Source organism: Epargyreus clarus, unplaced genomic scaffold (genome assembly GCF_041222505.1).
Source record: "Epargyreus clarus isolate Ecla_fem2 unplaced genomic scaffold, WU_Ecla_fem_2.2 ptg000003l, whole genome shotgun sequence".
NCBI lineage: Eukaryota > Metazoa > Arthropoda > Insecta > Lepidoptera > Hesperiidae > Epargyreus > Epargyreus clarus.
The window spans coordinates 10,314,874-10,331,985 of record NW_027332211.1 but is presented as its reverse complement, the minus strand read 5'-3'; the positions used below and the strand labels follow the sequence as shown (position 1 = coordinate 10,331,985).

Below are 17,112 nucleotides of genomic sequence, written 5' to 3'. Positions count from 1 at the left end.
TTTTTACCAAATTATAAAGTATTACTGCCATACCCGATTATCAAATATTCTATGTACAATATCGATATTATTTCGTTTGTTGTATTGATCCTACTCGATCACTTGATCGGGTAGGATCGGACGAATCTTTCCCCGACCTTATGATCGCGTTCGCTTTGTCTCTCTAGTCTAGCAACACTGTAAGTAGTCGATCGCAAAATGGCGACGACGAATGATTCGAAGGCGCCCTTGCGCCAAGTAAAAAAAGTACAGTTTGGTATATTATCACCAGATGAAATCGTAAGTAACATAAAAATTAAGGGCTTATTTTGTTTCATAGAATACAATATAAATTGTCAACTTTTATCAGCAGAAGTGGCTTAAATTCGCGTTTTATTAATACCATGTTTTCAATGCTTATCAATCGCAGCATAATGGACGTATTTTCCTCATAATTTTGCATGTTGATTATTTATCATAATCTATAACTTTATGATAATGAAGGTTTTATTAAAATGAATGTAGAATTTCGTAATGATCTTGTTTATTTTGTAAATGCGTACGTCATTGAATTAAGGATAACAAACGTCACGGGTAAGTACGATTCTTTAACTCAGGTACATTTGTCTTACAGCGTCGAATGTCAGTCACGGAAGGGGGCATCCGCTTCCCCGAAACTATGGAAGGTGGGAGACCCAAGCTCGGGGGTCTCATGGACCCGCGACAAGGGGTGATCGACAGGACATCCCGCTGTCAAACCTGCGCTGGCAACATGACCGAGTGCCCTGGTCATTTTGGACATATTGACCTGGCTAAACCAGTGTTCCACATTGGATTCATAACAAAGACTATCAAAATATTGAGATGTGTCTGCTTTTATTGTTCAAAACTACTTGTCAGCCCGGTAATATTCATATTTATTTCCATAATACTCTATTTACATTTTTATTTAGTATTACTATATTTATAACATGACTCTTGTTTTAGACAAATCCAAAAATCAAAGAAGTTGTGATGAAATCTAAAGGACAGCCTCGTAAAAGGTTGACATATGTTTACGATCTTTGTAAAGGCAAGAATATTTGTGAAGGCGGTGAAGATATGGATATTGGGAAGGAAGGAGATGAAGCGAAGCGGGGATCAGGTCATGGTGGTTGCGGTCACTACCAGCCCTCAATTAGGAGACAGGGGTTAGATCTCACAGCCGAATGGAAACATGCTAATGAAGATACTCAGGAAAAGAAGATCATTATTACAGCTGAGCGAGTTTGGGAAATTCTGAAGCACATAACAGGTAAAACAATAATGATTTCTTACTCAAACTTGAATACTTGCATATTGCATCATTACTATTATCTTTTTTTATTGTGCAACTAGTGCAACATAGATATACAAAAGCTGAAGGGAATTAGAATATTTAAGTTATCAAGTTATTTGTTATATAGAGTTTTGGTTGATTTAAAATTTGTTTAAAGTAAAGTACAGCAGCATTAAACAGCAGTGTTTATATAACTTTGTGTTTGCGTCAAAGTAAAATAATTATCTTATGTTACTTATCATGTATTAACCTGTCGAGACTTGAATTGTTGTTGTATGAAATATGTTTATATGGTCAAATATGTAAGGGTTATAAGTTGATAAAATTTGTTGACTGAAGGTAAATTATACATAATATTATTAACTCTCATGGGTAGATTTGCAGATTTGTATTTTTTTTGTTATATAATGAGGCTTGTTATTGAAGATATTGAAGATATTGCAGATTTTGATACAAAACCACTGTATTTTAGTGCTGAGTTCATAAATAAATAATGAAAAAACTCAGTTTGTAGTACAGTTGTTAAAAGTGAACAAGAGCAATTTTATTTATGAATTTCGATTTATATAATGTAATTCATATAATGTATGTAAGAATGTTTAGCTCGCGTTTTCATCCCTACAAAAGATCTTTTATATTTTCCAGATGAAGAGTCTTTCATACTTGGTATGGACCCTAAGTTTGCCCGGCCGGACTGGATGATAGTGACTGTGTTGCCTGTACCACCGTTGGCAGTGAGACCAGCGGTCGTTATGTTTGGGGCTGCAAAGAACCAGGACGACTTGACTCACAAACTTTCTGACATCATAAAGTCTAATAATGAGCTGATGAGGAATGAACAAAATGGTGCAGCGGCCCATGTGTTGGCTGAAAACATCCGAATGTTACAGTTCCATGTTGCTACTTTCGTGGACAATGATATGCCTGGGATGCCAAGGTAAGGGAAAGATACTTATGATTAATGAAAATGTGTGTTTACCTTATTATTTTCCTTTTTGCAACTTGTTTTGTCACTACAACCTTATTTATATTTCTCAGTAATGGACATTTTAGGACATCCCTATTATTATGTTTTATAACATTTCAACAAATATGTATATAGTTATTGCGTCCGTATTAATGAATTCTACTTTTAATTTTATTGCAATGCCTTTATTACAGAGCTATGCAGAAATCAGGGAAACCACTGAAAGCCATCAAAGCCCGTCTCAAGGGAAAGGAAGGGAGAATTCGAGGCAATCTTATGGGAAAGCGTGTTGATTTTTCTGCACGTACTGTCATCACACCTGATCCCAATTTACGTATCGACCAAGTGGGAGTTCCAAGGTCCATCGCTCTTAATCTGACTTTCCCAGAATTGGTAACACCATTCAATATTGACAGGATGCAAGAACTTGTACGCAGAGGTAATGCTCAATATCCAGGAGCGAAGTATATTGTACGTGATAATGGTGAAAGAATAGATTTGAGATTCCACCCTAAACCTTCAGACTTGCATTTACAATATGGATATAAAGTTGAAAGGCATTTGAGAGATGATGACTTGGTAATCTTCAACCGTCAGCCTACACTTCACAAGATGAGTATGATGGGGCACAGGGTAAAGGTACTCCCATGGTCTACTTTCCGAATGAACTTAAGTTGCACATCCCCATACAATGCTGATTTTGATGGAGACGAAATGAATTTGCATGTACCACAGTCAATGGAAACTCGAGCAGAAGTAGAAAACATCCATATTACACCCAGGCAAATTATCACTCCACAAGCCAATAAGCCTGTCATGGGTATTGTACAGGACACATTGACAGCTGTAAGAAAAATGACCAAAAGGGACGTGTTCCTTACAAAAGAACAGGTTATGAATCTGTTGATGTTCTTACCAACATGGGATGGTAAAATACCACAGCCTTGTATTTTGAAACCACAACCCCTTTGGACCGGAAAGCAAATATTCACTTTGATCATTCCTGGAAATGTTAATATGATCCGCACACATTCCACGCATCCAGATGAGGAAGATGATGGTCCATACAAATGGATCTCCCCTGGTGATACCAAAGTTGTTGTAGAACACGGAGAATTGCTTATGGGAATCTTATGTAAGAAATCTCTCGGTGCATCAGCAGGATCCTTGCTGCATATTTGCATGTTGGAGTTGGGACACGAAACTGCTGGAAGATTTTATGGTAACATTCAGACTGTGATTAATAACTGGCTGCTGTTAGAAGGCCATTCCATCGGTATTGGGGACACTATTGCTGATCCTCAAACTTATCAAGAAATTCAGCGTGCTATCGTGAAAGCCAAAGATGATGTAATAGAGGTTATTCAAAAAGCGCACAATATGGAATTGGAACCTACTCCTGGTAATACATTGAGGCAGACTTTCGAAAATCAAGTGAACAGAATTCTAAACGACGCTCGTGACAAAACTGGTGGCTCAGCTAAGAAATCTCTCACTGAATACAATAATCTCAAAGCTATGGTGGTGGCTGGTTCCAAGGGTTCAAATATTAACATCTCACAGGTTATTGCTTGTGTGGGCCAGCAAAACGTTGAAGGTAAACGGATTCCCTTCGGTTTTCGTAAACGCACATTGCCACACTTCATTAAAGACGATTACGGTCCCGAGTCCAGGGGTTTCGTCGAAAACTCTTACCTTGCCGGTTTGACGCCATCTGAATTCTACTTCCACGCTATGGGAGGTCGTGAAGGTCTTATCGATACTGCTGTAAAAACCGCCGAAACTGGATATATTCAACGACGTCTGATAAAGGCTATGGAGTCTGTCATGGTACATTATGATGGCACTGTGCGTAACTCCGTCGGACAACTCATTCAGTTAAGATACGGAGAGGATGGTCTAGCTGGAGAGACAGTAGAGTTCCAAAACCTTCCTACTATAAAGCTGTCTAATAAAGCTTTTGAAAAGAAATTCAAATTCGATCCCTCAAATGAAAGATACTTGAAGAGAATATTCAATGAAGATATTATTAAGGAATTAACAGAATCTGGATACGTCATCGCCGATCTTGAAAGCGAGTGGGAACAGTTATGCAAAGATCGCGAGATTTTGCGTCAGATTTTCCCGAGTGGTGAATCAAAAGTTGTATTGCCATGCAATTTTAAGAGAATGATTTGGAATGTACAGAAAATTTTCCATATTAACAAGAGAATGCCAACTGATTTGAGTCCGATTAAAGTCATCAAAGGAGTGAAGGATCTTTTAAAGAAGTGTGTCATTGTAGCCGGAAACGATCGCTTGTCAGTACAAGCCAATGAAAACGCGACATTACTGTTTCAATGTTTGGTGAGATCAACATTATGCACCAAATTTGTGTCTGAAGAATACAGACTATCGAGTGAAGCATTTGAATGGTTGATCGGTGAAATTGAAACACGATTCCAACAAGCACAAGTAAACCCTGGCGAAATGGTTGGAGCATTGGCCGCACAGTCCTTGGGAGAGCCTGCTACTCAGATGACACTGAATACTTTCCACTTTGCTGGTGTGTCTTCCAAAAACGTAACCCTTGGTGTACCGCGTCTTAAGGAAATTATCAACATTTCCAAGAAACCAAAAGCTCCATCCCTAACAGTTTTCTTAACTGGAGGAGCAGCTAGAGATGCAGAGAAAGCGAAGAATGTCCTCTGCCGTCTGGAACACACGACTCTACGTAAAGTCACTGCAAACACAGCTATTTATTATGACCCTGATCCACAAAATACTGTCATCGCTGAAGATCAAGAGTTCGTAAATGTTTATTATGAGATGCCTGACTTTGACCCAACAAAGATTTCCCCATGGCTGTTACGTATCGAATTGGATCGTAAACGAATGACTGACAAGAAATTAACCATGGAACAAATTGCCGAAAAAATTAATGCTGGATTCGGAGACGATCTTAACTGCATTTTCAATGACGATAACGCCGAGAAATTGGTATTGCGTATAAGAATCATGAATAACGAAGAAAGCAAGTTCCTGGATAATGATGAGGAATCAGTGGACAAGATGGAAGACGACATGTTCTTGAGATGCATAGAAGCGAACATGCTGTCAGACATGACTTTACAAGGAATTGAGGCTATAGCTAAAGTATACATGCATTTACCTCAGACGGAAGCTAAGAAACGCATCATTATCACAGAACAAGGAGAGTTCAAGGCTATAGCTGAATGGTTGCTTGAAACTGACGGCACATCGCTCATGAAAGTTCTTTCCGAACGTGATGTTGATCCAATCCGTACATTTAGTAACGATATCTGCGAGATATTCCAAGTATTGGGCATTGAAGCTGTGCGTAAATCTGTGGAAAAAGAAATGAACGCTGTATTGCAATTCTACGGTCTGTACGTGAACTACCGACATCTTGCGTTGCTTTGTGACGTCATGACTGCCAAAGGTCATCTTATGGCTATCACCCGTCACGGTATCAACAGACAAGACACTGGTGCGCTTATGAGATGCTCATTCGAAGAAACCGTAGACGTATTGCTAGACGCTGCCTGTCACGCTGAAGTGGACCCTATGAGAGGTGTATCTGAAAACATCATAATGGGACAATTACCAAGAATGGGAACTGGTAAGTTCGAAACGCTAATAACAATAATATAGTATTATATCCAAATAAATAAATTTGAAAGTATGCTATATGAATTAATATTTTCAGGATGTTTCGATTTACTGCTTGATGCGGAGAAATGCAAACACGGAATGGAGATGGGTGGACTTGGCGTAGGCATGGGTGTTGGAAGCGGAATGTATTTCGGTGTTGGTACACCGTCCATGACACCATTGATGACACCCTGGTCTAATCAGAACACTCCTGGATATGCCAGTAGCGTATGGTCTCCTGGTCAAGGTATTTGTTTTTCTTTGAATAGGACTTATATAAATAATATTGGAAATAATATTGGTGTGAAATCTTTTTAATATTTGGTGTTTAAACGTATCATGGAATAATTTCGTAAGATTTCGTAAGTTATGAAGATATTAATGATATTGCAGTCCATGATATACTTTTTGTTTATTAAAATCAATTTCTCATTGTTTTCCTTTTATGTTTTACAGTTGGCAGCAGCATGACTCCTGGCGGACCTTCATTCTCCCCGTCCGGCGCGTCAGATGCATCGGGTTTGTCACCAGCATACAGCGTATGGTCTCCACAACCAGGTTCACCGGGATCGCCCGGTGGTCCACTTTCGCCTTATGAGTCACCTGCAGGAGCATCGCCTTCATATTCTCCAACGAGTCCCGTTTATGCCGCAGCATCGCCCAGTCTTGCGCCGACGTCACCACACTATTCGCCTACTAGCCCGTCGTATTCACCGACATCGCCGAATTACTCCCCCACGTCACCTATATATTCGCCAACGTCACCAAGTTACTCGCCAACATCCCCAGGATATTCCCCCACGTCCCCGTCATATTCCCCAACATCCCCCAGCTATTCACCGACTTCACCCAGCTACTCTCCAACCAGTCCGGCGTATTCCCCAACATCTCCCAGTTATTCTCCTACTTCACCGAGTTATTCGCCCACAAGTCCGTCGTATTCACCGACGAGTCCGTCGTATTCTCCGACAAGCCCAGCCTATTCGCCAACTTCCCCTGCGTATTTGCCATCATCTCCAAGTTATTCTCCATCGAGCCCAGTTTACAGTCCAGCTTCACCGAGCTACTCGCCATCTTCACCTAACTACACACCGACGGCGCCCGCGTATTCGCCTACAAGTCCTTCCTATTCGCCCACATCACCGGCGTATTCTCCTACTTCTCCGAGTTACTCTCCTTCTCCAAAGTATTCGCCGACGTCACCAAACTATTCTCCTACGTCTCCATCAATCGCCGGCGGCAGTCCGACGTATTCACCAACAAGCCCGCGATATTCGCCGACGAGTTCTCAATACTCGCCGACCAGTCCCGCATATTTGCCCCCGTCACCGCAACACCCGGGCAGTACCCGTTATTCGCCGTCGTCGCCGAACTATTCTCCTTCCTCGCCGAATTACTCTCCATCTTCTCCGGGATACTCGCCGTCTTCGAGCAAGTATTCGCCGACGTCACCTACGTACACACCAACGTCGTCGAATTACTCGCCCACATCACCGGCGTATTCGCCTTCCTCAGCCGGGCCCACTACGTATTCGCCCACTTCACCTACCTATTCACCTACGTCCCCTCCGTATGAAGATGGTGACGATTGAACTGATACTTATTAAAAAACAAAACTATATATCTGACATTAAACATTTTTTCTATGAATATGATTTTTTTCAATCTTGACTTACTCAATACCTTTTCATATTTACATTTTGACCATAGCCATAGATGTAACCATAGTAATAATAATATTATGTATAATGTTTAGTATTAATGTCTTGTTAAGAACGGTTATGTTTAAGATTTTATATTAAATGTGTAAGAAAAGTTAGGCTTGTGGGTTATTTTGATTTCAATATTGAATTGACTAACATTATATTACATAATAGGGGTACACAGAAGTAACCTAAACACGTAATAAAAATTCTCAGATAATTGTTATATTATCTGATTCATAAATTATTTTCAATACAGTTTATGTATAGTATGTTTTTTGTATAAACATATTTTATACATAAATGTAATAAGCAATATCCCAGACAATTTCAAACGCTTAACTTAACGGAACTTCTTTAAAACTGAACTAACGGTCGCTCTTCATTCAAAGTTATTATTTGGACATAGTATCGTAGAGTTGAAATAAGAACTATATTTTTTAATTAACCGAATAAGGATTAACCCGCTTAAGGATAATTATGTTATATAAGAAAATGTATGCTTACCTCTAAATTAAATAAAACCTTAACAACCAGTAAGTAATTACTAAAAAAGTACCAAAATTAACAAAAGAAAAATCAATGATAATTAACATTATATCATACCTTATAAATATTATTTTTATATTGATGAATCCATCGCCCATTCATGGAAGAATGCATGGATTTTGTAGTTATGACGAGGTATAACGATTACTATCCAGTGATAATGTAATCTACGAAGCGTGAAATCGTGCATGTTATAGTCGTCACAATTTACTAGGCCCATTTTGACACAAGCCATCTATGTGTGATGTGTGATATGCAAATCGAGAACCAAAGAAACAGATTTTTACGACAAATCGATTATAACTCCATATCAAATCAAATCAAATACATTTTTTTTTATTCAAAATAGGTTCTTTACAGAGCACTTTTTGAATGTCAAACTACCACCACTTCACAAGGTGTTTCGTTATGGAGAAGAAGCGGCGAATATCATATTGTATAGATTAGGTACTTAATATTTTGTAAACAGAATATTTGTTTCTAAATCATCTAAAGATTTAATAAAAAGGAGAAAAGAAAATAATTCTTTTGTAATTTATAAATTTAATCATTTTCAAAAGATTAAATATAGCATCGCTCGTGCTATCGCAACCTGTATTTGTTTTTTTTTTACATTTTATCATACACTAAGAAACAAAGTCTCGATTAGTTTATTGTTATGATGAACAAACGTAAATAATTGGTGATTGGTAATTCTAAGTTTCCATTATTTAAAAGTTATTATTATTGTTTCTTCCAATTTTAAAATGGGCATATTAAATTGTGACGGCTATAGTTATTGTTGTCACCCATTCGATTTAAGTCTACACCATAGATTAGTAGATTATTACTTATCTATGGTCTACACGTAAAATATATTATAAAATTAAATTAAAATTACAAGTCCTTTCGAATTACCCCAATGACTTTTTAAATAGTTTATAATTATTATAGGTTAAGAATTTAGTAATATACAACACTATTTACCGCACTGTATGTAGAATGTACTTGCACTTGATTTTTTTATAATAAAGGGTTTAAAAATATAAAATTTTAAAATGTAACAAGGCAACAATTTTAAATTGAAGTACAAGACATTAATTTGATTTTTTTTCACTTTTGTTGCTAAGTATTGCATTGTTACAAACAAAAATTGCTTATTTAAGTTAAGCATAAGTTTCCATAATTTTAAGAGCATTTTATTTTGCGATTAATAATAAAATAAATAAATAGAGCTGGCATTAGTTTGATTTATTGCATTTTTTTCCTAACATTGTAGTTGTTGCTGAAATTCTCACTGTATAGTATTGATTTATTATTTTTAATCCTGTAATTTAATCGACACCAGACAAGATTATAGTCCTACCCAATGTCGGTCACAGACGCTACCCCTGAGGATAAAATTGGAAGCCTCATAAGAATGTCTTTCTTCACCATTCAAAGCGGAACACAGCAGCGCTTAACACTGATTTCATTAGGCAGAATTGCATCCGGAGACGAACCCTATTGAAACTAAGTTTTATAGTTTTTTATGTCAGCGCTTGATTTTAGTAGTCCTTTGACTGTATCTCTCTATTAAAGAGAAATTTTGCTGCATCTTTATCTGGTTTTAGTTATCTGATATTATAATAAAACATCGTCTAATCGAATCACCTTGAAAGTTGTTCATTGGCTTTTGCGCGATGTTAAAGCAAACAAAAATAGAACAAGAAGAATCGCTAGACATTGAATTTTAAACCTAGCTGGTATTTAAGGTGTGCTTAGAATAGGAAGACAGGTAAGTATTTAAAGATTTATTGAAACAGGAAACATTTTCACAATTTGTACATTCGTAAACAACTGTAATAGTAAAAACTGTGTCGCAGCTGATTACGCCCCCTCTGAACATGAAGAAAGTTTGTTCCAAAAGCTATACAATACGGTTATAATCTAGGTAAATATTCTATTACATGTATTACATTTCAAGTAATTGATTCTATACTAATACTGTTAGGATAGTTACAATATTAATTTAACGTAACTGAACGTGCTTGTGTGTGTGTTTGTGTGTGTGTGTGTGTGTGTGTGTGTGTGTGTGTGTGTGTGTGTGCGTGCGTGTGTGTGTGTGAGAGAGAGCGAGTGTCAACCAGAAATTAGTGTCTCAGACTCATCATAAGAAAGGTTTTGTAAATATTTTGTAATTTTATTTTTGCATTCCCAGTGTGAGAGCGGATAAATATTAGTAGTTTTATTTATTTTATTATAAACAGTAGATGCAAGGTATTCGTAATGACGTCTTGCGAGTGCTGTCCGACATCTTTTAAATTCGCATATCGGACGCGGGCGTGAACGACGAGTGTTAGACGTGGAACCCACAAAAGGTAAGCCCCGGTGTTTTCGTAGTATTAATTGACGAATAAACAGCTGTCTTACTGTTAGGACTTTGGCAATTTTGTATATTTCACAAGTAGGGAATAGGATGGGTTTGGAGAACATTACCTTGAGTACCGCCCTTTGAGCTCTCTCTAGGCGGAGGAATTTAGCTTTCCCAGATCCACCCCAGACCGTTAAACAATACGACAGGATGGATTGTACCAGAGAAAAATAAACAGTTTTTAGAGTATTTAAACGTAGTACCTATTTCAAATTTGTTTCGTAATTAAGTTTATTATGTTTAAGCTCCTTTCTTGTTTGAGGTAGGTACTTTAATTAATCCAGGAGTTGCAGCTATATCTTAACTTAATATCAGATGGTCTGCAAAGACCTGATGCTCATCTGCTTCTTCTATTTCCTATATATGGAAAGATGCGTAAGGGCATTGTAACAAATCTGTCGATCTGTGATTTCAACATGACTATTTCCAAAGCCTTGTAATATTGTGGTTTGCAACAGTCCAAATGCTACTTTCCAGTATTTTCGAGAACTGCCACAAAAAACAGATCGTATTTTGACGAGAACTTCCAGCAATCATAGTGAAATTCGCTCACATCACCTTACACCTTTTGTGTCGATTAGGCCGGTCATACATGACAAATGGCGGCAATTTGTTATGTTGCCAACAAATAACTAGGAACTCACGGAGACATTACTTAATAACATGCTTGTCAATGTCTGGCCCGACATGAAGATCGATTGCGCACAACAATATCTCGTCACGAAACCAACATTTTGCTAACTTATACATAAATGCTTAAGCACAGCTTGAAATCAATGGTAACTCTTGAAACTTAACAAAGATCTTCATGTTATATTTAAAAATAAATAGAAATAAAAAATAGATAACGCAACACGAAAGTGTCCTCTGCATTTATTTTCTATTTATTATCAGACATAGGTACATACCTACAACTCAGTAACTACTTATTTAATACCAAGAAACGTTAAGAATATAATATAAGTAACCAACTCAATAATTATATTAAAATATTGGTTGTTAAACTGTCGTGCAGATAAAACTTATTCACGGTTGAAGTGATCACTGTGTTTATAAGTAATCTATCGTTTGTAGTTCAGCACGATTTCTAAAAGATTACCGTCTATGCAAAGATTTCCCTATGGAGAAAATATCATGGTACCTTTACTGAATGCCAAATAAGAATTTATGTAAAAAATATCTGGTGGTGAATCTATGCAAAAAATATAAAATTCAAGTGCAGTGAATATTTAAATTTAATAAACATGAACAGGTTCGGACTCTACCAATAGGTACGTAGTGTAGACATAAGTAAATTTTTGTCTAGGTAATAGGATTTTCGAAGCGGCTGAGTGGATTATCATTTTTCTGGGAGAACACATATTTTTTAAGGCATAGGTATGTACATTTTAATCGAAAGTTTTTTTTACCGTAAAGTATATCTTCATTAAGTGTCATACAGTATTAAGGAGGCAGGTAACGGCGCTGCTAAAGAATCTCTCATCATCATCTCTAATTAACCTAAACAGAAAAAAATGTTCGACAAGTCACACTTGTAAATATTTAACTGAGTTTATGAAGTTAATGCGCTTGTACGATTAGATATTATCGCTGTGTGTGTGTGTGTGTATTTTGTAAAGCGGTAAATAGAAAAGAATTGTTCCGACGTTATCATTTCAATTGTGATTCACTAGGTAGGCGTATCAACACAGTCGGCAATAACATTTTAAGTACATGTAATTAAAAATATATGTACATAGCGTAAACAAATGAATTTACAGATGTTATCAGTGTTACTAGGTGGCTATTTTATAAGGATTCTGTTTAAGGAGAATTGATAAGTTATGTTAGCTGTATATTGCCGTCATACCATTTGTAGAGAAACAGTTGAATTAACGAACGAGATTAGTATTAAATTATAAAAGGTTTTTCAAGTAAGTAATTCTTAAAAAATAGGTAAATCGGCTAGACTTGAACTGATTGCTTTTAATTTGGAGTTCGAACGCAACCTGGCCGTTAAGGAGATGGTTTATGTTAATTTTAATATATGAAGTAAATTTAGGAACCTTCAACAAAGATCCCGAGGGTTCCCTATAGATATGCATCGTGCGGCCATCGAGGTGGTTTAGTAAGTAGGAGTTTGGTTTAGCCCGATCTTCCCCCAAAAGGTTGGGTACATTTAGAAAATTCTATTTGCCATAAAAATACAAAACATATGCAGGCACCTTTAAAGGCCAAACACTGCTAAATACATATATTAGATATATGTATTTCCTACTTAACGTCTGTACAATTGGTCCAGTGCTCCCTGAATTTAGTGGATTCTTACATACCTACTATCTTCTTCAGATCAACAGTCATCCTATGGAGAGCTATTCTTGCTACACGACAACATTCATTACGATGAGATCGGTAGACCAACAAAGCATTACTGACATAATTCTTAGATTAATCAGCAGCATTAAGCTGGTTACAATGTGTGGAGGACTGACAACCGATAAGTAAGAAAGGTTTTTTACAGGCGTTCATGTCTAAATAAACCGTTTTGATATCAAACGATAGTAGTGTTAATTACCAACTTATAACGAAATGCTTGTAAAAGATATGTCTATTATTTATAAAGTTATTTATAAAGTTTGCCTGACAGAACATACCAAATTAAAACGAAATACTTAACTAAACAAATCTTATCAGTTATCTAACGGGATATAACAAGGAGCAATGCATTTATGACCGACAAGAAGTACGCTTAGGTACTTTATTTAAAAGTTTCTTTTTTAACCTGAAGGGTTTATTCAACAGTTCTCTACTATTAATAGTAAAATTCTTATTTGCTGTTAACGTAAATCTTGCTAACATTAAAATATTCAGACTTAATATTATGTAGCTAGATTCAGTACCCGCTGTACACTTCACGTAAATGTACAGTCCACGTATGAAATAGTGAAGGGTATCTATTGTAACTATATAAAACGCGTTTGTGCAACAAAGGCGACGGGCGGAGGTCGCGGTGTGTCCGCAGTTTCGTGTAAAGATCAAGGTGAGTGACCAGATAGCATCACGGTTGCGGTCATACGATGCAGCGAGAACTGAATCGATTCCATATTTCGTTGGTTCGGTAATATTATTGGTACTTTATCATTACATCTCAACGTACATCTATCTAAAGTTCTAAAACCAACCTTAGTTTTTATTTTAAGTATAGTTAGTGAGTAATACTATAAATCAGTAATAGCCTAGTGGTTTGAATCTGGGCCTCTCAACCAGAGGTCCTAGGCTCGTTCCCAGCACTCTGTTTTATCAAAGCCACATATGTATCAAAAATGATATATTTTTTTGTTTTAACGGCGAAAAAAGATATAGTAGAATACCTCCACACCTGAGCATTACAATAAGTCCAAAAATCCACAGTAGGTCAATATGATGGAATATGGCCTAAATCACTCTCACTCTGAGAAAATAGCCCATACCCGACAGTGGACCTGTGTGAAAACAGACAGAAACAGTGTAAATAGGTAAATGCTCCGTAGGGACATCATGAAGTTTTAAATTACCTTATCCATTATTTGATCCATTTGTCTCATTATAATGACGCCAATCCATTAACGTCCAGTTATAATACAGGCAATTAATTAATTTCTTCTTGTAAACTAATCTCAACTTTAACGAGGCTTAACCGTTAGTTACACATTAATCCATTAAAACTTCACGTATAAATATTGGCATTCTTTTTAATTTTTAGTATTAAGTATGGTATAAAATAGACTCTTTATTTACATGTAATATCTTAACCCTACCCAAAAGGGAAAGTCATCAACCTATATTCATTTTAAAGTATGGAGCGCGGCTCTTTCAGAAAGGTTTGAAGTATGGATTAGTAGAGTAGATCAAAACCGACCAATTTTTCATTACTTAGATATTTAGATAAAACATGTGTGTATCATAGTACAGAAAATCCTACATGCTAACCGTGACCTGAACAGCTGTGCGACCTTTGCGTTATACAAAATCGTATCCTTCGTCAATATAAATAAATAAGCACAAACAGGTTTTAGGATCATGTATGTGTCATACGTTATAAGTATACGATTATAATACTTATAATAAGTATGTAACTATGACATTTATTTTAATTAAAGTTGTTGTAACCGAGCTGCAATGTAGACGGCTCGTGGAGTAGACAGGATGTCGATTTAGTACCTAAGTATTAAACCTAAGTTGATTGCCTCGTATACTACGATTGTTCATATAGTCTTTTATATTGGGTACTCAACCCATATATTATATTGAAAAATTATTTATTACTGAGAAAGTTTATGTTATGTTTAGGACACGTCACTGGATAGGTAGGTACTACTTCAAATTATAGTAACTACCCGTATCTTTCTATAGATATAATCATAGATTAGTAAAGATACTTCGCCGCCTTGAAATTGAATGAAGCCACAAATGGCTTATTTTAGTAAGTTCTTTTTTTGAATCCTTGACAAATAAAATCATTTTTAGAGAAAATTTACGAATAAATAACTAATTTACGTAATAATTACGTAATAAATAAATAATTATTTCAAATATTTTAGGGACGTTTTAGCTACGAGACGTGGCAAAACTTTTTACGCAACTATTTCAATTCTCAAAACTGGGTACATTTTCTTGTTAGGCGTGAGTAATCTTTACTAATCTATGGATATCATATATGGATGTCAGAAGTTAATATTATTTTACCTGGAATAACTTACCTATAACACGTGCTACGTGATTAACATAAGTAGTCGGTATCCACTTAGAAACATTAGAAGTGAGTAGAACACCCGACGTAGGATTTTGATGTGTCAATACGCACACAATATTATGATGTACGCATGCAACAAAGTTTTATAAATTAATAAAACTACGCAGCTTTTAGGAAACCTAAAAACCGTGAAGGAACTCCAACTATTCATGCAATTATTTAATTAACAGTGGAATCAATTTGAAACAGTTAATGGCTCGCAAAGACGATCCGTTATTAGCCAATTCATAAAATCGTGTTCCACTAGCACCGTGTTTTGGATATTCTGTATTTATCCGTACCCAACTACGTTGAAAAACGGGGCAGCAGCTTGGACACAAACACTTTCACCTGTGACCATGGAACATATAGATTACAGGCGCTTGCAAACAAAAGCCAATTTACGTAGAGGTAACTGACATGTTTTAATAGCGACATAAAACGTGGAATGCAAATAGGACAGGTTAGCTACAAAAGTGTTGGTGTATAAAAATGCGATGTCAATTGTAGATAGCGATATTTCGTCATATTTTATCTGTGAAGGTAGGTATATACGATCATACAAACTAGAGACGGTCATCGCTGGACTTAGGCCTTATCTTATTAGTCTTGATTGATATCCTTGTGACTGGTTTTATGTACTGAGTCAAAAGCACCACTCGAAGACCGCTTGCCATCTCCAACTTCATCTAGTTTCCGGATTTTACCCAGTCACCACCGGATCTAGGATTATCGTTTGGAAGAGCTTGATCCAACGGAGATTAGGCTTTATCGAAGAATTTTTCATTCCCAATAAGAATAGGCCGGTGAAATTTAACAGGCCCTTAAAAAGTTACGTGTGAACTAAAGTAACTAAATCATGTAAGACTTGAGCGCCTTAGACCTTCTTGGATCTGCCAGTGACAGCACCTGTTCCATACCACTTTAGCCTGCTTTTTAGTGACCACTATTAACAAGTTTCATAGACCATAGGTCACGATGACACACTATTTACGTCAGCAGTAAGTTCATACACTGGTTTCCTTTTTTGTTAAGCCGTCCTATTTGGACAACTTGTAATATATTATGCTGATAACTTGATTCGACCAGGTGAGTCATTGCATTTGTGCATTCTTTCTGCATGATACAATAAACTTCACCACAATAAAGTTCTTTACTGTACTGGAGCTTGTGGGCACTTTCAACATTACTTGAAACCAATTTGTGTAATACTTATTTTATTATTTTAGTATTTCCTACTTAATTTGTAAGTAGGTTACCTATAAAAGAAATAGCTGAACTATTGGGAATTTCCTTGCTATTAGACTAACCGATACTAAAACTGTCTACAGTCTAACCATCCTATGCACTTATATCATGCTGTAATAGGAAGCTTCGACAAATACATGTAGGTATTTACTACTTATCAATCTCAGCCGCAGAAGCTGGTTACCTTTGCAGACTAAGTGGGAACGCTTTATGTACTCATTCTATGAATAGAAAATGTTAATCTAATAGTTTTTATATTATAGCAAGGTTAAATACTAATTATCTTTTAAAAATCTCAAAGGAATGTAAAGTATGCCAATACTCACTAGTAGTGGGGCAATAATGGGTTGGCGACGAGGGAAAAATATAGCGGTTGTATTGCAGTTATAATTATTATTATTTTTAATTATAAGAGTAGCAGACGAGCATGCAGTCTACCTGATGGTAAATGGCTACTGCCGCCCATGGACATCTGTAATCAACCCCAGATAGGATTAGATATTCCTACCTGAGGTCGGCCACAGATGCGCCGCTACCCCTGAGGACTAAGCT

The 17,112-nt window shown here is 36.5% G+C and overlaps 1 protein-coding gene across 1 annotated transcript; it reads left to right on the top strand.

The window, feature by feature from the left end:
- Nucleotides 1-160: 160 nt before the first annotated feature.
- RpII215 (RNA polymerase II subunit RpII215) lies at nucleotides 161-9,383 on the top strand. The gene is made up of 7 exons (XM_073088298.1): nucleotides 161-279; nucleotides 614-883; nucleotides 967-1,273; nucleotides 1,943-2,234; nucleotides 2,459-5,886; nucleotides 5,974-6,165; nucleotides 6,375-9,383. Exons 1-7 carry the CDS (start codon nucleotides 199-201, stop codon nucleotides 7,508-7,510), a joined length of 5,706 nt encoding a protein of 1,901 aa, XP_072944399.1. The 5' UTR covers nucleotides 161-198; the 3' UTR covers nucleotides 7,511-9,383.
- Nucleotides 9,384-17,112: the final 7,729 nt, after the last annotated feature.

Excerpts from the sequence above, each read along its gene's own strand:
- RpII215 (XM_073088298.1), top strand. The coding sequence starts at position 199 with ATGGCGACGACGAATGATTCGAAGGCGCCCTTGCGCCAAGTAAAAAAA. Across the intron at positions 2,235-2,458 it reads GATATGCCTGGGATGCCAAG|AGCTATGCAGAAATCAGGGA; the intron begins GTAAGGGAAAGA and ends CCTTTATTACAG. Across the intron at positions 5,887-5,973 it reads ATTACCAAGAATGGGAACTG|GATGTTTCGATTTACTGCTT; the intron begins GTAAGTTCGAAA and ends TAATATTTTCAG.